Below are 24,564 nucleotides of genomic sequence, written 5' to 3' on the forward strand. Positions count from 1 at the left end.
ACACATTTGGAGGTGCACATTATGGAGTTTCAGAAGAGACTGGGGAGGATATCACACAAACGTTTCTCAGAAGCCCACGTAAGTCAATTTTAGGCAATTTGATGTACCTTGGTCAACACTGCATCGTGTAGTTCACCAGCGTGTTCGTATGTGTGCTTGTGAAGTGCAAATTCTGCAACATCTGATGCCGAATGACAAACCACACTGACAACAATTTGCTGCGGATATGCTGCAGCATATTGATATGGATGCCAGTTTCTTGGAAAGATGTTTTTCTCAGATGAGGTAACCTTTCATCTATCAAGAAGGGATTTGGGGTTCGCAAAATCCTCACGTTGTCACTGAACATGTTCGTGATAGCCCTAAACTAAACGTCTGGTGCGGGCTAATGGATGACAGGATTGTTGGACCATTCTTCTTTGCAGATCAAACAGTGAATGGGTCAGTGTATCTGGACATGTTGGAGCAGTTTGTGTAACCTCAGATATAAGACTTGCAACCCAACATCATTTTTCAACAAGATGGAGCTCCGCCTCATTGGTCAATGGCTGTTTGCAAGTTCTTGGATAGGAAGTTTTCCAGTCGTTGGATCAGACGTGGAGGACCCATTGCCTGGTCACCGTGTTCACCCGACATTACGCTGCTTGATTTCTTCATGTGGGGATTCGTGAAGAACCGTGTGTATTCTACCAAAGTGGACGATATTCCTACGTTGCGACATTGTATCACTAATGCGATTGCAACAATAACAGAGGAAATATTACAAAGAATCTGGCAAGAAACTTAACATGGACTCGATATTCTTCATGCTACAAATGGTTCACATGTGAAAGTGTATTGATGATAAATAAATTCTTTGAGAAACTCTACAATGTGGTGCATTTTTGATTGTCCTATCGGCTGTGTTTTTTTCCCCCTGGGTCTTTGAAATCAGGGAGGTTTGACACCCTGTATACTGGCAACGCAAACAGCGCTTCGACTTCATCCAGTTCGGTTTTGCTCTGTGTCAAACGCAAGCTTTTAACTGCAGCAAGTATCTACTTTTCACCAAAACAGGGAAACAAGTCAAGTTTAATATTTCTCGTGGCAACCATCAAACAACTACATTTCACGTCAGTTTAGACAAAAGCAATACACCAACAGTTATACAGTTTTTTGTTAAAAAAAAATAAAAACCTCTGCTACTTAACTAATGGAAACAAATTACGCTAAGAAAAAACTTCAATTACAATAATATGTACAGAATCGATGCTACTGATCAGCCATGTTGGCACCGTCACGGTGTACTCCATTTTTCTCTAGCTCCGTGCTACCTTCCCGAAGACACAAAGTTGTAATGAATTTGCATACAATAAACTATTTTCGTTTACTGGTTTTACTACTTAATGTAACTGTAACGAAACATAACACAAAATTTATCCATTTCGTAGTTCATAACGTGATTTTTAACGGCGATCCAATAGACGGACATGAGAAGCTGTGTAGCATCTCTGACTGAACTTGATTGCGAATATGTATTCCAAGACAATGAACAGAGCTCCAGGGAATACACATGAAGGATCAGGACTGTATTAAGACTACAGCAAATGTTTATTCAGCCGATTTTAGGAGATCTGTTTCCTTTTTCGCTTACCCCCATAAATTCTTTTCCGAGGATATTACTTTAAGTGTTGCACTATGTTAAGGAATGTTGTGTAAGTCTGTTTCCTTGACAAATCCGAGAAATCAAAATATCTACACCAACGTCTTAGTGCTCAACCATGCCTCCGCAGCCGAGCGAACCGGTAAGTATGCGTTCCCCATGTGTTGTGTGAATTTAGCGAACTCACAGTTTTTGGCCTTTATAAGTACAAATAACATTAAATAATGAAACTGTAATGTGAGCACACCTTAAAAGCTACTATACAATGCTTATGTAACATATTTTTGTGTTGCTTTGGAGTTTTAATGTTTCTAATTGCGCTCTACAAAATGCGGAACTGAAGTTTACCCGGCTGTCTCGTATATGCGAATCAGGGAGCTGGGGCCTGTATTTCAGGAGCGCCAAATTGTGGGTGGAGATCCAGAAAATTTCAATAGAGATTTCTGACCATATATGTTAGCGGTCTTCCTTGAACAGCATAATATGAAGTATTATTTTATTTTATTATTATTATTTGTATCATTAGCACCAGCTATGCGCGACCTCAATTGCTAGTGTTTCCTACCAAGTTTTACTATGCTGTATACGCTCAAACAATTCACTTTATGTTGTTTTTCATTCCCAAGTGTCTGAATTTTATTTCAGCATTGTTCAGTTTTGACAACTGGTCGTTAGTTCTCAGAAGCGAAAGTAGTTACTACAGCAGGCTCTCGATCATAAGTGTAAAGATTATATGGCTTGCAGATTATCCGTGTATAGTTCTCGATTTTCGATAAGATAAAAGAAAACCTGAAGTGGTTTGTTGTAATTACAGATAATATGTTCATTTAGAATACAAATTTCTATTTGTAACGACGTAGATGACGAAAACATCTGCAAGAGCTTAAATGACGATGCCTGCGATCCGGCATTTGAGCAACTAAGTAACGTGAATATAGTGATTAACAATAACTGACAGTGTTTAAAAATGTATTTCATGTGCTTCCCCAAAAAGGCTGAATTTTCAGGAAAGATTCGCGGTTTAGCTATACCAGATTATGTATTTTGCTTGAAACTGTGTATCCCATCAGTCATGCCTGTGCCATAACGTAAGATATGACATGTCTCAAGATACATCTGCCTACGTGTATATTTTTCGTTTTATAACTTCATTCTGTAAAGTTATGCCGTATCTAGAGAGCAGTTTTCAATTTTGTGTGTGCATACAACTTAGGGTTTACAGTTGGTTGTTATTTTGTACTAGATTTTCAACAAGCTCGTCTCTATTCAGTTCAAGCAAGGGCGATTATGACCTCGATGTTTGGTGCCGTAACCCACAAATCATTAGTCATGATCATCATCAACGATTCGTATAAGTGAAAAGTTGGAAAATACTGGCGTGACGTATAAACATTAGATTTTTGCTATCTTTCTCTGACGACACTTGTGTTGTCTTTGGTTTCTGTCGACAAATCAATAGTTTGTGATAATTTTTTTAACGTGGGCCATAAATAAATCTTAGATTGCTACATATCCAGTGATTCCATCGTGAAACAGGGAAGGTTGACATGATGGATGCTAAACACTAATGCAGCTAGTGTCGAAAAAGCATTTGAATGATGAGTTTATAAGGTGATGCCTCGTTAAAGGAAATAATAGGCATGAGAAACAAAGCTTAGTAAGGGCAGGTTTTTGATTTCCTCGTAGCTAACAATGACTATTACTTTACGTGGGTGTATTTTTGGATTAGCACGAATTTTATCTCATATGAAATCACTAATCAGCCAAAGAAAACTATCTGGGAGGATTATATTAAAAATCTTTCTGCAGATGAAACACTTGAAGTACGAGAAAATAAAGTTGACTAGGGTCTATCGGGTCCTGCCATCACAATTATCAAAATCAGATGAGCAATAGGACGGCAGAAGACAGGAAAGTAGAATGAAATTTTCACTCTGCATCGGAGTGCTCTACCAACTTCTTTTTTTAATTTTTATAATTTGTTAATTTTTTATTTTTTATTGTATTTTTGGATTTATTTTTGTTTCATTAAAAAAAAACTATCCTTCAACTGCCATAGCCGAGCGTCCGAGTCGTCTTCTCATCTGTTGGGAGGGGTTCCTCCCTATTCCGTCCATAGAGGATCAATATGCTCGAGGATTTTTCTTCATTTTCAGTGTCTCATACCCGGAATGCCCCAGTGAGCAGGAGGATCTGCAAATAATGAACCTAAATAATTTGCGAAACAGTTCTGTACTTCGGGTGGCAGCTGAAAGCTGCGTGTATCGTCATCAGTGGGAACCAAAAGTCGAGTGTGCCTTTGTGAGCATCGGAAAATTGTAGTAAAGGGCAATGTTTTTTAGCCAGTTAACGGCGTTCGTCCTGGTTGATGGAAAGTATATGCCATCGGGGCGCAATATATCATCAGGGGAGATAGACTCCGGCAATCGCTGCAAGAGTAATGCCAGCATGCACTGTATGAGTAGCCAGCACTCACTGGTCGCAGCAGAAGTCAGGCGGTGTGCATCCGAGTCAGTGACTGAGCTTGTCAGACACATGGGGTTGCCCGTCAAATCAATGGAATGTTGCCTCTGAGGAGTAGTGAAATTCCCATTCACAACCATATACCATAATGAACATACCGTTGTAGGTAGAAAAGGTGTGTGTACCACTCGCCACAACGTTTTCCAGACAACATCAAGATGTCTGTGTGTGACTGTATTGATAGGTTGCTGCTGTTGATAGAAGTGATAATAGTCTTTCATGCTGGGCATCCTGTCATCGGAAGGTCTGACCGTAACTAGCTGAGGTCAATCAAGAGTTCTCTGATGTGGGTGAGTGCCAGTGAAATGTGTCCTACCGAAACCGGGGAATGCAGAGAGTGTGGTGCCACATCAGTGCTTAGGGTGCACATCAGAGTGGCATGGGCAAAGGTCCACGTGCAACGTGTAGTGTTGAGATAAAGCAGTCGCGCATGTTTATAGACATGAATTAAACCGATACCGCCCGCCCACTGCAGAAGTGTCAGGATTGCGTATCGGACTTTAAAAACAAGGCCGATGCTCACGAAATTCCCATAGGCTGCTTGAAATCTGTCGGCCATTGTAACCGGCAAGTGAAGGACATGCACAAAATTGTTTAGTTTGGAAACAAGATAGGTGTTGACATAATGTGTTCTGAGGAGCATATCCATGCGACGCAGTTTGTTGTCCCATATCAGAGCACGCGTCTGGTGTAGGAGCCGGCAGTACATAGCTGCCAGCGAGCAGTGAACATTGCTATAGAACTTCACTCCTAAACATTTGAGTATGAGCACCTTGTCAAAGGGCACCGCCATTGCATGGAAAGCCCCCGGTGACATCCATATATTTTGTCTTCTTCATGTTGATGATGTTCCTAGTGACTGCCCCGTACTGGCATAGCCACTGGAGCGCCATATGCATTTCATCCTCTGATCTGGCCAGGAACATCATATCAGCGGCAAATGCACCACAACGAAAGGTCACGTCCCGCAGGGACATGCCTGTTAATCGCTGCTGTAGACCTTGTAAAGCTGGTTCAAGTGCTGCCACAAATTATACACCCGACAAGGGGCACCCTTGTCACACTGACTGCCCAACAACAATGTGATCAGACTGGTAATTGTTGACCGTTGACCAGTGCGCTCCATGGGCCAGTCGAAGGACCACCTGTGTGGACTCTGGAGAGAGGCCCATGTGTTCCAAAACTGCATAGGAAGCCGCGGTCAAATACATGGTCAAAATCGATGGCAACAAGGGTGCCTCATATTTAGCAGGCCGCCATCAAAGCAAATATGTCGTGGTATGCTCCTAACGCTGTATGAATGTAGCTGACACTACCTAAACATGTCTGATCGGTGTGGATGGCTTTTCTGATAGCTGTGTGGAGATGCGCGCGGAGGATTCAGACGAAGATCTTGTAGTCGTTGTTGAGGAGTGTGAATGGGTGAAAGTCCTGCCACCTACAACCACCATTCAGTTTCGGTACTGGGATCAAGAGGCCGTCTGTGAATTCTGTGGGGACAGTAAAATCAGGGCGGAACAGTTCTTGAAACATTTGAGCCACTTGTCGCCCATAAGGTCATAAAAAGAGCGGTAGAATTCCAGGGATAACACGTCCAGCCCAGGCGATTTGTTTGGTGCTCCACGTGCCAAGGCCTATGGTAGCTCGTTGGATGTAATGGGCAAGAGCAGAGTATCAACTGGTACCACGTCCCTAGAGGCGGGAAAATCGTGCAACAGCACGTCATAATCATGTACGTTTCGCAGATCTTCCATGTACAAGGTCCCATAGTGTTGGGCGAACATGTACGCTATGTCCGTTTGTGTCACTGCGCAGCCGCCCTCGTCCGTGTTTAGCGCCGTAATGAGCTGACGTTTGCGGCGACACCTCTTGCGCACAATGTGATAGACTGATGCCGTTTCATTGGGGATGCAGTCTTGCACTCGCGCATAGATGCGGACACCTTCTAGCTACTTTGCCCTGATGCGAAGTAGATGAGATTTGATGCATTGTACGGACATCTGACGTTAGGGAGACTGCTATTGCGTCGCCAACTCACATAACACTATAGTAAAATTCCGATGTTGTCCTTTGCCAGTTCGCTCTGTCAAGCCTGTAGGCCATCAGGGTATTTCGGAGTGCAGGTTCGACACATCCCAGCCACCACATCAACGTGGAAGCATACATGGGCAGGCGCCTGAAACGACAACGCCACGTGTCAGTAACTGCTTGCCAACATGCTTCCTTGCGAAGGAGGGTGACGTTCAGCATCCATGGGCCTCTGCGAGGTCTTGTTAGTTGTTGGGGTAAGGTGATAGTGCAGATACACGTGAGATGATCTGTGAAGGCCGTCGGCCAGAGTTCTGCATCACAGGTTGCTATGCAGAGGTCCAGACGATTGGTAGAGTGGCTGGTAAAGTGTGTATATCAGCACTGGTTCTCATGATGTAACAGCCATGTGTCGTGGAGCACGAGGTCACATACCGGTGCCTGTAGAGCCGGGCCTGAAACATATTGTGATATCTGGTCCTTGGGCCACCCACTATGTAATGGTCCATATTTCTTTGCAAAAAATGGGGCTACCTCCTTCAAATAGAAGACCACGGTGTGAAGTACCAGAGGGGGTGTAGACGTTAACAAGATGGACTGCGCCAAGTGTGAGAGCAATGCCTTCTCCATGTCACATCCATCACTTCTATGCCATCTCAGAGAAGGATGGCCGTCCCTTCTGCGCCATCACCAGAGGGTAGGCTGTAGGTCTAAACGCAGCTCAGGACGGACCTCCTGAAGAAGAGCAATGTCCAAGTCTGCTGCTCTGATCATGTCATGTAACATGTGGCTCTTTACAGTGAAGTGGACACCATTGACATTGACTGTTCCCACATGGTATGACTGAGACAAATCAAGTGGTGGAGGCAGTATGCTGGTGCTAGCCCACGGTCAGCTTGTACTCCACACATCCACCCAGCCACATGACGTGCATTACTGTGCCGTATGATCCCCTGACTGGTAGTGCCCACCGGGCTCAGTGTCAGCCATGGGCTCTGGAGGAGGTATCGATGTGTGCTGTGCATCATTGGCCTCCCTGTCGTTTGTCCAATCACCAAGTGAGGATTGGGAGGTCAGTGGTGGCTGTTCACTTTCACAGGAGCCCACATTTTGGGAGTCTACCCGATGCGCCTCGTTTTCAGGGCCACCAGATGTACGAGTGTGTTCCATATCATCAGGTGCCTTCTAGTGAATGAGGCCGATGGAATCTGTTGCAACTGTAGACGTGTCAATGCAGTTGATGTCTTCTGCCATTCTCACATCCCTGTTCCATTCTTCAGCTGACAATTGCTGCTTCTTGTTTTTCTTGGGTGACTTTTGCTTGCGGGTTCGAGATTCGACATCCACTGGAGGGCGGGGCTCGACACGGTCTCAGTCATCGGGAATGCCTGTATCCAACCCTGACAGTGATGGCAGCTGGGTGCCCACGACGCCATGGTGGGCAGAAGCTGCAGGAACCTCTACACCATTTGGCTGCGGTGGTGTTGTCGTTGACGTCATTGGCGCTGACTCTCCAAAGGAGTTCGCAGTGGCTTGAGGTAGTAGCAAGTTTTGATCATCCATCAAATCATGTCGTGCCACCTCCACATACGTTAGTGGGAGAGAGGTCATCGTGGATCTTTGGGGAAGTTCATTGCGGGGCGCCTGAACGAAGCAGCGCTGCAGACACTCAGTTCTAACATGGCCTTCCTAGCCGCAGCCTGAGCAGGTCCTCGGTTGGCCATCATATATAACAATTGTGTGGCAGCTGCCAACGAAAGCATATGATGGAACATGCTTCTTAAGTTCTATGCGAATTTGTCGTACCCTGTTAAGGACAGGGTACATTTCGAATGTATTCCATTTCTCCTCTTTGTGGCTCAGAATTGTAGCACATGATGTCTCGAAGAAACCGTTCAATTTCATGGGCCTTCGGTCTTGTGTACGATGCATTAAACATTAGTTTGATGCATTGAACATTAGTTTGATCAAATGCCAGTTGAAACTATTAGGCTGGCCGCTGTGGCCAAGTGGTTCTAGGTGCTTCAGTCCGGAACCACGCTGCTTCTACAGTTGCAGGTTCGAATCCTGCCTCGGGAATGGATGTGTGTGATGTCCTTAGGTTTTAGTAGTTCTAAGTCCAGGGGACTGATGACCTCAGATGTTAAGTCCCATAGTGCGTAGAGCCATTTGAACCATTTTTTGTGAAGTTGAAACTATTAGATGATAACTGTATCTTAGTTCTCCAAAAAGTATTTAATCAGATTTATAATACTGGGAAATTTCGTGATAAATGGCTTATATCACACTTCATCCCTTTGCCCAAGAAGAGAAATGCAACAAAATGTGGAGATTACAGACTAATTAGCCTAATACATCATACCCTAAAGATATTTCTCAAGATCATTCAATATTGAATAACTGCGAAGTATGAAAGAGATATGGGATCTTCTCAGTTTGGATTTAGACCAAGTGTAGTACAAGAGAACATTGGTCGCAATTCAAGTATTGTTTCCGAAGTGCTACAATCAGAGGAAGGATGTAATGCTGTGCTTCATAGATTACGAAAAAGCATTTGACAGAGTGTAACAACATAAACTTGACATAGATGGAAAACATATTCACTGCACAGAAAATCTTTATTGGAATCAAACAACTGAGGTTAAAATTGGCAGTCAAGTGACAGAAGCACAAAGAATCTGTAAATGAGTTAGACAATGATGTGTGCTCTCACTACTCCTCTTTAATCTGTACTCAGAACATGTATTCCAGGTGGCACTTGAAGACCATGAGATAGGTGTCAAAGTAAGTGGGGTATGGATTAACAACATACGATGTGCAGATGACACATTCTTAATTGCTGATAACATGAACAGCCTAGAAGACCTTCTTACTGCAGTGGGAGAACACACTAGGAATATGGGTCTCAGCATAAACAGCAAAAAGACAAAATTTATGATAGACACACGCAATTCAAATGAACATCAAATGTAGAACTAATGCATAACAATCAACTCATAGAAAGAGAGAATAGGTTCAACTACTTAGGGATGTGGTTACTTGAAAACTGGTCGTCTGACATGAAAATCAGATGTGGAATAGAGAAGGCCCGCAGTGCATTCATGAAATTTAACTATGTTTTTACAAGCACTGTCTTCAATCTTAATCTCAGGATTAGATTTATAAAGAGCTATGTGTGGTTAGTACTACTTTTGTATGATGTGGAAAGTTAGATGCTGAAAGAAAACACTATAACAAGTTGGAAGCATTCGAGATGTGGTTGTATCGAAGAATCCTTAAAATTCTATGGACAGCAAGGAAAACAAACCAAGAGATCTTGAGAATAGTAACCACAATCAAATGTAAGAAAACAGCTTAACGTAGGTCATGTGATACGAAATGAAAGGTATCATGTTTTCAACTGATAATCATGGGGAATATTGAAGGCAAGAGAGGAATTGGTAGGAGGATGACGTCATAGCTCAGCAATGTCACACAGTGGACAGGAATAAAAAATGTGGGGGACTTGATCCATACTGTAAGAGGAACAGAAGACAGCAGGTGTGACTGCAAACATCCATTAGTGGATATGCAGCAGCAGCAGAAGAAGAATGACTAAAAATTGGAAATCAATATGTAGTTGACTGGAAGGAATACTGTAGGCAGTGTGTCTCTGCTGTTATCTGCTATCTGCCAAATTTTTCATGGTCTACGAAACACATTTTATTACACCACTTTATAGGTTAATTCCAGTTCGCAGCATGTTTCTCTCCAAAATTTGTCACTATACTTATATATGTCCCATAACATGGTTTGTTGCCTGCGAACGAGGTAATCTTTCGATTTGGACATCCTTGCTCACCTGAGTTTTTCACTACCTCAGTTTCTCCCATGACAAGATATTCATCATAGACAGTGTCCTTATTGTACAACAAATGCAGATTTCACATCTTGGTTCTTTTGTGGTGGATGCAGTACTCTATTTTCCATGTGGCAGGGCTTCTGCTAATCAAAAGAATTTGTTGTTATCAACATTCGCTCCATATTAAACATATTTTTATGTATAAAAAATAATTTATTTATAAACAAAAGTGTGGGGTAAGTTCAGAAATTATGTTTAATATGAGTGATGAACCTATTATTTCTGTGCATATTATTTACAGACATTGTACGTCAATTGTCAAAAACGGAGGGAGGACCCACTACATAACTTTACCCCAAATAATGAATGCAAAACAAAGATTATAGTAACTGATTTATCTGTAGCCGATGTAGTTTAAGGCCCAAGCAAGTCAAGTGACCCCTTGGGGCACCAAGCTGAGAGGGGCACCAGAGGCGTCCTAGTGTAAAATTTCTATTCAGGGTGTATCGTGATTTGTAGCGAACACTGACACGGATGAAAGTATACGATAACAGAAGCAAAAACATTAACAGCAAACATGGATCCACACACAAGCCATTTGCGAGATACTGCAAGTGTGTGTTTACGAGCTGCCACTGACTTCTGTATCAGATATCATCCTACTTAGTATAAAATAATTTAAAATGTAAACTTTTAGGTTAAGACCCTATCAAATTGGGCTCAAATTTCACCCAAAGACTACTTTAATAAGTAATATAATACAGCTCTAGCACATTACATATTGTAATTTATACTCAGACATGTGTTACACATGTTGTCCTCACATTTTGGGGCAATACCACACTCGTCTCTGCAGCGAGTGACAAATTATTTCAGACACCCTCGAAACATGGCATAAATCTTGATAAGACTGTACAGTTCTCTGCTCCAGTTCTGTACATTTCATTTTTGAGACAACTCCAATGGAGAAATCCGAGAATATTGAAGTCAGGCAATGCAAGCCAAGGTATGGTACAAGCTGTGTGCGACCTGTCTGTCTTGGACCGTACTGGCACATGAGATGTCGACTTATATTCAAATCAAAATGTGCCTGTGCACCATCATGTATGTACCACTTCACTCAATGTTACACAGCGTGAGCCCAGTTCGATGGTGCTCCAGTCGAAAAGTTTACGTTTAAAATATAAGAAAGTGTGCTGAAAAGTGCTGACTCCGAATTTTTTATGTGAAAATTCTTAAATCTTTTTAAATAAAACAAATGTTAATAACATTCTACATCTTTATTCTTCATGTCTACATTTTTGCAGCCCTCTCCCACTAGATGGCCCCAGATTGTAGTGTGTAACATGGTGGTGTGTAACATAACTATGTGGGGGCATGGGAAACAGCATGTGATAATCAGATTACGAATTCGATCAGTTCGTCCACACACAGAACACCATTTTGTTCATCATGACAATGCTGGACCATACACGACCACTTCAACATCTGCAAGAATCCAACAAATTGGGCTCACTGTTATCGAACATCTTCCATACAGTCCTGCCTTGCTCCCATCCGAGTTTCATCTGTTTCCAGAACTTGCGGGACCTGACTTTGATAGTGATGAAGTGGTGGAAGCAGAGGTGAGGTTGTGGTTCCGTCAACAAAGTCAAAACTTTCTGCAGTGACGATATTATCAAACTCGCCCCTCGTCAGGAGTAATGTGTTTGTTGCCTGGATGACTAGGGCCTATATTGAGAAATAAATATGTAGACATGAAATATAAAGATGTAGAATGTTAATAAAGTTTGTTTTATGTAAAAATCTTTATGAGTTTTCACTTTAAAAAATTCAGAGGTATTACCTTTCAGCATACCCCCATATTTATGCTAACTAGGGCAAATTTCATACTGAAGTCTGTGGTAGCTTGTAACCACAAACTCTCAATTATCTTGCAGACGTCCTCTTTGTGGGCCCATGTTCACTCTTAACGTTTTTGTTTCTGTTGTCATATACTTCCACATGTGACAGTTTTTGCTATTAATTATGATCCACTACATCTATGCAATAACAAATTTTTAAAACTTCCTGGCAGATTAAAACTGTGTGCCAGACCAAGACTCAAACTCGGGTCCGACTGGTAATGCTGTTTCCCCTAGTCATGTAGTGTTCCCAGACAACTCCTCACTCATCCCCAAAGAGAGTAAGCAAAACCTGTGTGCCAGACCAAGACTCAAACTCGGGACCGAGTTTGAGTCTTGGTCCGGCACACAGTTTTAATCTGCCAGGAAGTTTCAAAACCAGCGCACACTCCGCTGCAGAGTGAAAATTTCATTCAACAAATTTTTATTTTAATGTTTATAGATAAATAAATAATAATGCTTATGTAGACCCATCTTGGTGCAAATCTTCCAATCTGACATCACTTTAGTGACGGACGTGGCTGTTTTAATTACTACCGTCAACAGTAATCAAACCCAGGTCTACAGCATGAAAAGGGTGAATGCTGTCTTTTTTTGTCCTCTTTCTTTCAATCTGTTATTTCATCACCTTTTTTTTGTCAATGTTTCATTGCAGATGTTGCATGGCAGCTTTTAAATTATGTCATAAGAGCTTCACATAGTTTTTCTAAATTTTTTATACCAGTGGGGTCATAGAATACCCCCCCCCCCCCCCCCCTCCCCCAAGCGGACACGGTGAGTTACTGTGCTGGCACCATTCAGGTACGAAGGGAAATTGTTATATTACACTAAAGTGATGAAAGTCATGGGATACCTACTAATATCATGTTGGACATTCTTTTGACCAGCATAGAGCAGCAGCTCGATGTGGCATGGGCTTAACGAGTCATTCGAAGTTCCCTGCGGAAATATTGAGCCATACTGCCTCTATAGCCGTCCATAATTGCTGAAGTGTTGTCGGTGCAAGATTTTGTGCTCGAACTGTCTTCTTGATTATGTCCCATACATTTTTGATGGGATTCATGTCAGGCCATCAGATTGACCACATCATTCGATCGAATTGTCCACAATGTTCTTCAGACCAATGTGAACAATTGTGGCCTGGTGACACGTTTCCATTGTCATGTACACTGTGCACTGTGCACTGGTCTGGTGAGTATGACGAGAAAAAAAAGTATGCACAGCCACTTGTGGACTGGTCTGGTGAGTATGGCGGATGTGGCATAGTATCAAAGTGCTGGCAATAGGACACCAGTGTTGTCATGCTGAAAAATTACACCTGTAGTCAGAAGTCCAAATCACTTTGATCTTACAGCTAAATGAAACTGACTTTTTAATGTATTGGAATATGATGTACTGGTAATACTGTTTCCCCTAGTCATGTAGTGTTCCCAGACAACTCCTCGCTCATCCCAAAAGAGAGTAAGCAAAGCATTCCCTGCAGATAGCTCCATCCAGAACTTCTTGAATTTTGGTGGTGAGGAATGGTGCCATTCCTTGCTTGCTCTCTTTGTTTTGGGTTGGTGGTAGCACACCTAAATTTTGTCTACTATAATGATTCTTGCGAAGAACCCATCAACTTCTGCTTCAAAGTGCCGCAAACATTCTTCACAGATGTCAGTGTGTCAGTCTTTCACTTCTAGAGTGAGCTGCAGTGGCAACTGTCTTGCAGACTCTCTGTTAAACTTAAGCAATTCATGAACAATGTGCAAAGTGAATGTAAAATGACAACTCGTTCCATGTCACTACAATTTTTTCTGCAAGTCGTCCATCAAACATGGAAACAGCTAACGAGCTGCAATAGACTCTGGTGTCACAATACAGTGTATATGATCTGGGTACTGACCATCTGTCACAGAAATCATGCCATTTCAAAACCTTCTACTCCACCCATGCACTTGCTGCCATGCCAGACAAGCAGCATAATACTGGGCCTTCTTTCTCTGATGGATCTCAGTATGTTTTGTACCTTCACTGCTCCAAAAACATATGACAGAACACTGTTCCTCCTTGGTGCAAATTGAAAGTGGGGCAGTCATTTTGAACTGGTGTTGTGGTCACATTTTGCTTGTCTGTGGTATGCTGCCACCTTCAGTGCATTCCTTACATCATTGGTAGCAGTACTGCCTGCTTACAGAACAGTGGTAAGAAATGTCAGTTTTTAATTACTTTGTTAAGGATTTCACTTGATTCCCCCTTGTACATTTCTGATGTATAATAGAAGTAAATTTGTCTATTGTATCTATATAATATGAAAATATTCAGAACCTAGCTGCATGCATAAACTGCTCATTTTTCATATAATAAAATTGTTCAACTGAAATTTTGTCATCAGTTCAAGATATTGTTGTAATGGGGATTTTAGCAAATAATAGTACAGAAAAATGCAAGTATTTTACTACATGATGATGTTTAAACTTTATTTTCTGAAATATAATCACAAGTACAGTATTTTTTAACCACAATAATGGCATTTAATAGCTTGTGAAAAGAGGAATACATTGATATAGCATATGCCAATGTTCACAATAAAACATTTCACAAGAGCTGATGGCAGTGTGCTATGTGTACTGTGCAAGTCTGATAGGACAGCAGTTTCAGCCCTGTTAGGATATATTTAGATAGGAGTGCAACTGAAAAAGAGCTGTATTAGCATACTTCCATCTGATATTCAGCACATATTCTGGCTATTTATGCAAAATATTTGGCTTTAAACCTTGGTTTTACTTGAAATGTTGCTGTTCTCGAACAGTGCATAAATAATTTTAAAAAAACCACTTTTGTATATTGCATTATCCTCAACACAGGATATGAGTATCAAGAAGTAATTAGATGATAGCAGGAAAGTTTTCAATGAAAAATTTATACTTATCTTGTTCGGTTGAAAGTGGCCATCATTGTTAATCAGTTTAACAGATTAGTCTAAATCACTGCAGAAAATATTTGGGTGATTCCTGTGGAATATGCTGCATACTTACTACATTACAAACAACTTTCCCGCAGCCAACATTCTTTTTCAAACTTCACGATTTATTTGTAGCTTCTCTACTTTTCCGTTATAAAACTTTTCATTGAAAAACATTGAGACATACTGAGCAAAATCTCAACTGCCCTGTGGTCACAGCCCTGGTCACTTATAAGATATTTTAATGAAGCATTCAATTTTAGGTATTATTATAAATTATGTTGTTTTAAATTTTGATGGAAAAAGATTAACACAAGTAGTTTCACATCATTTCATGGTCAGCAGAGAACAAAGATACCCTTTAAATGGTTTCATAAAATATGGGGCATTGGATATTAAATATTACATGATGAATATTTTTAACAAGTTACATGATGAAAATTTTTAACAATTAATATTACAATATGCGTATTTTCATCAGAATTAAATTAATACTTCATTTTCTTACAATAGTGGTAGGTTCATTCATCAATCTTACAATAATAATAATAATACTTAGTGAATGATTCAGTGCTTATGTATAAAAACAGGTTACAATTCTTGATACATAGCACAATAATACATTCTTCTGTATACATCATTGATTAACAAAATGATTAAATTACAAATAAAATGGTTTGCTTAACATTATTTACATATTTTTTTGAAGCACTTTTTATTCTGCATATAAGTATGGTATTCTTCTAACGTGTAAAATGGATCTTGTAACAGGAATTTCTTTGGCTGAAATTTGAGCTTCATTGTGGATGGGGTCATAATGTTACTGGGCACTGCATTGGCTAACTTTAAACCTGTGTGTTGTGGACCCTTTTCATAGAGTGCTGTTCTGTGGTTGCAGATGTAATTTTTTTATTTTTTATTTCTTGCGTTGTACTGATATTAATCGGAACAAATGTTGGGCTGCAGTCTTTTAACTAGTAATATGGCTTTTAGAATGTACACGTTTACTATGGCTAGTCCACCAGTTTCTGGAAACAAGCCACAGCATGATTCTATATGTTTTGCTCCACAGATGACTCTTATAGCCCTTTTTGAAGTAGGAATAGCTTATTTAGATTTGCTTAGCTTGTTGCTCCCAAAATTTCTATTCCATAATTCAGGTGAGAGGAAGATAAAGCATTGTATGCAGTCTCTAGGACAACAGAGTCTTTGCACAACTTGCTAATTGCATTAATTGCAAATATATTCTTGGACAACTTACATGCTAGAGTGTCAACATGTGTGTCTCATTTTAGATTGCTTTGAATTGTTAAACAGAGGAATTTTACACTAAAATCTTCTTTTACTAATTCATTGCATGTGTGTAGTTTAATTTCATCATTAAAACTACTGTTGTTAAACTCTGTGAGACATGTTTTATTACTGCTTACATTCAAGTGGCTTTAATTAAAGTACTGAACAATTTCATTTATCAAGTTATTACAGTGGGTCTCTAGTTCATTAAATGATTCCTTTTTAGACACAATGGATGTGAGGGAAATGTTCGGGTTAGTTACACCAAACAACCCCCATTTAGCAGTAGTTCATTTATTCAACCAAACACAAGCAAGGCTCACAAAGAACTGGACATGGCAGAAGAGGCCAAAGATAATCTTAGCTTAGTTCAAAGATGGATGCATAGATGTTGGTGTCGATTTCATTGGCGCCACATAGCCCCCCCCCCCCCCCCCCCCCTCTCCCACAGTACGGAGTAATTGTGAGAGGCCGGGGGGGGGGGGTTGACTATGGCGTTGGCAGCAGTGGTTTGTGGGTGGAATGGAGCGACGACGACGATGTCTCCAGTGGGCGTGGCGAACACACGAAGCATGTCCAGGTCGACGTTGGGTGGGAGGTAAACACATTTCAGCAGGTGGCAGGGAATGGCGGAGTTTGAGCACTGGATGAAGAGAAACACACGACAAACAGTGTGTAATTGTGCAGTATTACTGAGATGTCGTAGATTATGTCTGGGGGGACAGGCACAAACACCTGGAGCGAGGGCACGTTCAAGATGGGGGAGTGTGTGAAACCTCGAAGGGGCGAGGCAGGTGACGGTGGAGAGGTTGAAGGGACCGGCGAATGGCCCGGCGGCGAGGGCATGATTGTAGGTAAGCTCGACGTGGGGAGCATGTGGTCACTCGACGGAGTGCGTGAGACCGGAGTAGAAGGCGAGGTCGGAGGAGAGCTCGATGATTGGAGCCGGAAGTCACTCGACCGAGTGTGTAAGTCTGACGTGGAGGGAGTGGTCGGAGCATCGTGAGTTACAACAGTGACTGGCGTGGTCGTAGCCTGAAGGGGGGTAGAAGAAGGCTCGACATGAGCAGGCTTAAGTCTGTTGAGAGAGACTGTAACAGCTGAATCTTTCATCTAGATGTCATAGGTGTTGGCTGAGCGCCGGAGAACTCGGTACGGGCCGGTATATGGAGGTTGGAGGGGAGCACGGACAGTGTCATCTCGGAGCATGACGTACTCACAATTGTCCAGAGATTTCGGGACGTGAACCTTAGGGCGGGAGTGGCTGGTGGGCGTAGGTATATGGAGGTTGATGAAGTGGTGTCTGACACGGTCCACGAAGAAAGGTAAGTCAGACTGAGGGAGAGAAGCAGAAGGGCTTACAAGTTCACCAGGGAGAACAATGTTCTGGCTGTATACAAACTCGGCTATTGTGCCTTTGAGGTCTACCTTATAGATCGCACGAATGCCGAGTACCACAAGGAGAAGGGCCTTCGTCCATAGAGAGTTGTGGCATCAAAGAGCCACCTTGAAAGTGCGGTGCCAGCGCTCAAGTAGCCCGTTACTTTGTGGGTGATATGCTGTGGTATGGATGTGCCAGATGCCGCAAATGTTACAAATCTCGTTGAACAGGGCCAACTAGTCTGCCCTGCTCAGTTGTGATGATAGCTGGACATCCGAAACACGATACCCATGACTCGACGAAAGCTCGAGCAACAGTTGCTGCCGTAATACTGGGGATGGGGACAGCCTCGACCCAGCGAGGTGTTCGGTCAATAGATGAGAGAACATAATGAAAGCCGTTAGAGGGGGGGAGAGGGCCGACAATGTCAATATGAATATGCTGGAAACGCCCACGAGGGGTCGAAAAGGCACCAAGGGAGGGGGGTGAAGTGTACTTGTGTACATTGCAGCATTGGCACGCAACGCAGTCCTTGTTGACATTTCTCCACACAAAGCACTCCGCTACAAGGCAGGCAGATGCACAAACACCGGGGTGGGCTAAATTATGCAATGCGTTGAAGACAGCTCGACGGAGTGTGGTTGGGATGAGGGGGTTTAACGTGCCCGTATTGTCGTCGCACCAGATCTCACCAGAAATGCCAAGGAAGGTGGTGCGGACAAAGTGTAGTAAATAGGTAGAGTCTAAAATCAAGTTTTGTGTTTCCTTGTCGGCGGGTTGGAGGTTAAGCAGTTCAGAGAGGTCTAACAGCAAATGGACGGCATTGACTCGTGAAAGTAAATCAGCAACAATATTGTCAGCACCCTTTATGCGTCTGACATCAGTGGTGAACTGAGATATGAAGTCCATGTATCTGAAGCGGCGAGGAGGCGGGTCAGCTGGTGGGTTTGTAATGGCCACAGCCAGGGATTTGTGGTCCGTTGAGACATAGAAAGGGCGTCCCTCAACGACAGTCTTAAAATGCTTGATCGCTTCGTAGACCGTGAGCAACTCCCTGTCAAACATGGAATATTTCCGTTGTGCATTGGTGAGCTTGTGATAGAAAAACTGCAGAGGCGAAGTTTGGCCATCGATTGTCTGGCTAAGGACAGCGCCGATGGCAGTTTCGCTCACATCCGTGGTGATGAAAAGGATGAGGATGTGTGATGGTGCAGGCCTCGGCAAGAAGATTTTTGAGGGCAGTGAAAGAGGTAGTCATAGCAGGGGTCCATGGAACGGGCCGAGATCCAGAAGTGTTGATACCTGCTAAGGCGTCCGTCAGTGGAGCCTGAATCTCCGCAGCCCGAGGTAGATGTCGGCGATACTAATTAACCGTCCCCAGAAAGTGCCAGAGCTCTTTGAATGACGAAGGTCTGGGTAGGTTTAGTATTGTTTGTACTTTCTCAGAGGGCAGTGAAATGCCATCGGCAGAGACCCGAAAACCAAGAAAAGTGACTGCGGGTTGATGTAGCTGCAATTTGTCCTTGTTTGTCTCAATGCCTGCTGGCGTGAGTGTGTTCATAACAGTTTTCACATGTCAAATGTTGTCCTTGACGGAGGAACTGAACACAAGAATGTCATCAAGGTATGCAAAAGCAGAATTTTAGGTCGAATAGCACTTCGCTGATGAAGTGTTGCCAGGTCTGGGTTGTGTTTTTCACACGGAAGGGCATGAATCGAAACTGAAATAACTCGATCGGGGTGGTGATTGCTGTCTTCTCGATGTCTTCAGGTGTCATGGGGATCTGATGGTAGGCCTGTTTGCAATCAATGACAGAGAATGTGGTCGCACCTGCGAGGGAACTGGTAAAGTCAGCAATGTTGGGTATGGGGTAGGTGTCCATAATTGTTCATGCGTTTAGTCAACAGTAGTCTACGCACATGCACCAGGATCCGTCTTTCTTGGGTGTCATATGTATGGGCATAGACCAGCTACTGGCAGAGGGCTCAATGACACCGGAGCTTAGTAGTTCAGAAATCCGATTTTTAAGGTCAAAGAGGTGCTCGGTACAAAGTCGACATGGTTTACTGGAGATCGGGGGACCTGGCGTGAGGTGAAGCTTGTGAACCGTGCCGTTGGTGATGACGGAAATGTTGCCGGCAGCACAGGAGGTGGTTTGTTTACAATGTGTGACAGGCTGGGCAGGCGAGGCGTGGTCGTGGTGTTCAGAGCCACTCGGCGGATCCGATGGGAGCCAAGGCAGCAAAGTGTCCCAGGAGTCAATGTGACAAGATGGCTGCCAGCCCGAAGCAGTGGCACCGTGGGTGGGTGAGCTCGGTACAGCTCGTGAGCCGTTACTGAGTCCATTGTCCGAGGGCGCGGCCTGTGGTAGCATGGTCGCGGGCGAAACGCTTGGCCTGAGTACACTGTTTGTGTTGTCAATGGCGGTCGCATTGCGGCGCGCGAATTTGCATAGTTTGAGGTGCTGTCCACGAGGGGCGGAGTGGGAACCGTCAGTTCGGGGACACGTGACGCTCGTCGCGCATGTGCACTTGTGTCCGGCCGAGTGTCAGACACTGCCATGTTAGGAGGGTGTGGCCCTGCGGAACTGTCAGTACAAGTTATGGCAATCTTGATAGCACAGTTGTGAGGGGTATCGGGAGGTAAACATACGGAGGCTCGATTGCTGGGACTGCAAGCAGATTCGGCGTACTTACTGACCTTGCTTTGTCCTTGCTGTAGTGTCTGTAATACTTTTGCTGCATCATAGAGCTGGAGCTGAGTTTCATGGAGCCGGAGGGAGAGCTCAAAGTTTTCCTTGCATAGGCAAACGTCGTTTTCAAGCTCGACAAGGCACATGTGCCTTGTTTCTTGTAACGTCGTCAACAGAGATGAGCATGTATGGATGAGATGAGCCCGGACTGATGTGTCATGGGAGGGGTTTGCTCGACGGAGCACAGGAGAAGTGAGTCTTGGACGGGTGATGAAACATGGTGTTTCACACTAGGTCCGGTGAAAGTTTGTGATATTGCAAGAAGTCAATGCCTAGTATAGGCTCGTCAATTTTGCACACTAAAAAAGTGCACTCGAGTTTGCAGTTTGCGGAGAGTGAGACAACGTGGGAAGTTGAAGCCGAGCATTGTAGTTTAGTTGAATTCATGGCCTGCAGTGAAGTATGATGCAGGCGGATGTTCAACAACGCTAAGGACATAGGCAGCAGCGAAACATTGGTGCCTGTGTCCACTAGGAAAAGGTATCCCGATGAAATGTCTTTAATGTAAAGTCGTCTGCAATTATCCAGTTGTTCCTGGACAGAATGGAGCACTGGGGGGTGCCTGTCATGTTGTGCGCAGGAGGCGGCACCCAGACCTACCTGTGATTGGCGTTTGGGAAGTAGCAGGGTGGTCTGCAGTTCCCTGCCGCCTCACCAAACCGTGTGTGGAAGTAACAGTATGGGTAGTACGGTTGCATATCCTGTGGAATGTTCATTGCCAGTGGCAGTGGTCGAGGTTTGGTGGCCGCAGCAGGCTTGGTTGCAGGAGGGGGCGTGACCGTGGGCAGAGCTGGTGATGTCCCCAGTAGCTTGTTTACTGTTTCCCGGAGCGAACGGAACGGTCGGCACAGTGCAGCCACGACCGCGTCCGGCTGCAGGACGATGAGCCTGAACCTGAGACTTGTCAGGTAGGCAGTGGCTGGCGAAATAGAGCAGTGATGCATCGTGTAGCTTGTCAGCAATTGTCATTCTTTGCTCTACAGGTTCGGGAGACCTCTGAGCCAGAGCAAAGCGGATGTGAGGAGATAGTTTATCTGACCAGATGGCGAGGAGAGCTGTGTCAGAGAGTAGATGGGCACTGACCAGGGCATGTAGCCGTCTCCAGAGCTGGGAAGGTTTGTCGTTGCCTAATTGCTTGATGTGGAGCGCTTGCCATATTGGTGCCTCATTTGAGCGTGCAAGCCGACATAGAGCTGTCTTTTTGGCTAGAGTGTACCAGGTAGATGAGTCTGGGGTGTCAACCAGGTCAGCAATTAAGTCCTTCAGGTCGTGCAGGTTGGTGATGAGGCACAGAAACCTGGTTGACTCATTGAGTTTGTAATGGTCGAACACTTCGTCTGCAATTTTGAACCAGGTTGTAGCTCTGTAGGGATTAAATGGCGGCAGCGTCGGTAAGTGTTGTAGAATGTTCTGAATAACAGGTTGAGTTGAGTTCGTCGGGGCACTGCCTGAAACGAGCTGTTGTTGCTCTAGTGTGCCTCCAGGGGATGTGGCAACGGCTGCTGTATGGGTAGCAGCGTGAAGGTGGCACATTGTGGTTGCGTGCGATCCATCGCGGTGCGGAAGGCCGACGCGGGTGAGACACCGTAATGTGTCGATTGCGGTTGTGGAAGCTCAACACATTGGGGGTGTGTTCGGATTGACACGTCATGGAAGACCGACACGGATGAGGCACTGAGATGTGCCGAGAACGGTAGCAGAAGCTCGACTGGAACCAGCGCGGGGGCGACAGGTGAGAAAAAGTTCAAAGTTTGAGAACGTGTGTTAGTCCGCGGAAAGCTCGACGTATGATCAGAGCTGGGGCCACCAGTGTTGCAGGGAGGCTGCGGAGGTGCGGGCTGTCCAGAAGCACACTGTGGGAAATGATGTCGAACGTGGGAATGTTCACTGTTCATAGTCACTCCACTCAAAACGGTGTGCGGATAAGGTGAATGTTTGGGCACAAAACACTTAGGCATAGCAGTGGGATGGAGGTGGAGGTCAGGCACAGATAACAAGTTATTGTTCCTGTTGCAGACCAAGTTATCGAAGTAGGAAGGCATGTGCTGATGCTGTAACGAGGCAGGTGCGGGTGTGGTCAGATGCTGAGTAGGTTGACTTATGAACAAAGCAGTTCTGGCCACGTGGCTGGTATCCGCGTGGTACTGCACGGATTGTGGCACAGAAAATCGTTGTCCTGTTGTCCAACAAAGCATTTGCAGAAATCGGCATTGGTCCTGCACTGCATGGAGATCCATAAGAGGTAACTGCACAGTCAATGAGGGAGGGCACATGTGGTGGGAACAAAGGCGTTTGATAGCCGGAGTCATGCACACTCCTAACCTCCTTTACATCATCATTAATTGTTAATTTATCATCATTGCTTCTGTTATTCAACCTGAAGTATATACAATTAATTTTGATTACTACCTTTCATGATGCCTATATTACTATTTTGTGGATCTGATAAGTGTTTTACTAGAAATCCTTCTGAAGTTTGTGAAATCTCAACACACTGCATCCGGTTTTCTAGGTAGGACTTAAACCACGTCTTAACCATACCTGTTATTCCTATTAACTCTAATTTATATAATACAATTATGTGTCCACTCTATCAAATGCCTTTGATAAGTCCATGAAAATTCCATTCACATGATCATCTTCCTTCAGTGCCTCAAGAATGGCCTTTGTAAGCTGTGCCATAGCCAATTCTGTACCTCTTTTGAGCCTGAAACCATGTTGTTCTTTGCAAAGAAGGTTAAACTTATTTAGATACTGCATTAACCTATTTTTCATTACTTTTTCAATAATTTTGGAAATGGTGGACAGTAGGGAGATTGGTCTGTAGTTTTCTACATTTTTAAGGATTGGTATTACTTTCGCTTGTTTTAGCTGCTCCAAAAAACAGAAGATTTGAATGGTTCGTTGATTATTTTTGTTAATGGAAGTTTTATGGAATTTGCACATTCTTTAAGGACACATGCTGGGATTTCATCTAGACAAGTTGATTTTTTATTTTTTAATTGATGTATAACTTGTGCGGCCACTTTCTCAGTTGCTGGATAGAATGCCATTGAGTTTGGTGGATGGTTCTGGGTGGGTAAGACATATGTGTCTAGAAAGTTTTGTTGTAATTTCTTAGCAATGTTGTTGAAGTACACATTTACAAAGTAAGCTATTTCTTTTGGGTGGTTCATTTGTCTATTTTTGTTCGTAATTTGTGAATTCAAAAGTTTTTGCTCCATGTTTGCTGTTTCCTGTTTGATAATATTCCAGGCTGCTTTGCTTTTGTTTTCTGCCTGCAATAGTATTTTATGGTTTGTGATTTTTTTAGCAGCTAGTAGTACCTTTCTGTAGATTCTCTTATAGTTCTTATAAAATTGCAAAAAAAGCTGGGTCAGTCTGTCTATTTTTGATTGAAGTGAGATACCTAAGAGTTTCATAGGATATTTTGATCCCTTTGGTTATCCAAAAAGATTGTTTCTGAAGCCACGATGGTATGCAAAGTTTTGGGGCATGCTTCCTCAAATTTTAGTGTAAAAATTGACATGAATCTATTAAACATTTTGTTCACATTCGTTTCTGCATAGACTTCCTCCCACCCTTCATATTGTATCTGGGGTGAAAATTCATGCAGGTTTGACTTTGAGAAGAGCCATTTGTATACTTTTAATTTAGGGTGCTTTTCTACACAAAAATTTACTTTTAATTTCTGACACATATGGTCTAATAAGCCCAGATCTTCAAAATGTATATAGCATTTTTAGTATCTATATCTGTTGCTACATGGTCTGTGAATGTAGAAGATTGTTTCGTTACTCTAGTGGTACAGCTTCAAGTGAAGTCATGCCATAACTGTACAAAACATTTAAATTGGCATGGCTGACATATCTGACTTCATTGTATTGATATTGAGATCCTCACAGATTATTATTTGTTTTTGAGCAAGATACCTTAGCTAGTGTCAGATTTAGTTTTGAGAAAAAAATATCCACATAACCACTCGGTGATTGGTACATACAAATTACCTGGTCAGTCATGGACACTGCAAAAAGCTTATTCTTGTAAATGAAAGCTCACTATCCAAGTTGTTGCCTGCTTTCTTAGATGCCTGAGAGAAGCGCAGTTATTGTAATACATGATGTGGGTGCAGCTTGCTCCCTTTGTACCATTCCTTATCCCAGTGCACTGTAAGTATAGGGTGTAAGCTCATTTTCACTGCTCTCCGCAGCTCATACTAAAAACCAATCTGAGAGAAGGTTTTATTCTGCCTGGA

General features: G+C 43.2%; 1 protein-coding gene across 1 annotated transcript in view; it reads left to right on the forward strand.

Annotated features, from left to right (window-relative positions):
* The first annotated feature begins 1,760 nt into the window (after window positions 1-1,760).
* LOC126188569 (hexokinase type 2-like) overlaps window positions 1,761-24,564 on the forward strand; it is a 184,109-nt gene continuing 161,305 nt past the window's right edge. The window contains exon 1 of the mRNA XM_049930171.1: window positions 1,761-1,784. Coding sequence (XP_049786128.1) covers window positions 1,761-1,784 — 24 coding nt within the window. The remainder of the gene's footprint in view (window positions 1,785-24,564) is intronic.

This window comes from Schistocerca cancellata, chromosome 5 (genome assembly GCF_023864275.1).
Source record: "Schistocerca cancellata isolate TAMUIC-IGC-003103 chromosome 5, iqSchCanc2.1, whole genome shotgun sequence".
Classification (NCBI taxonomy): domain Eukaryota; kingdom Metazoa; phylum Arthropoda; class Insecta; order Orthoptera; family Acrididae; genus Schistocerca; species Schistocerca cancellata.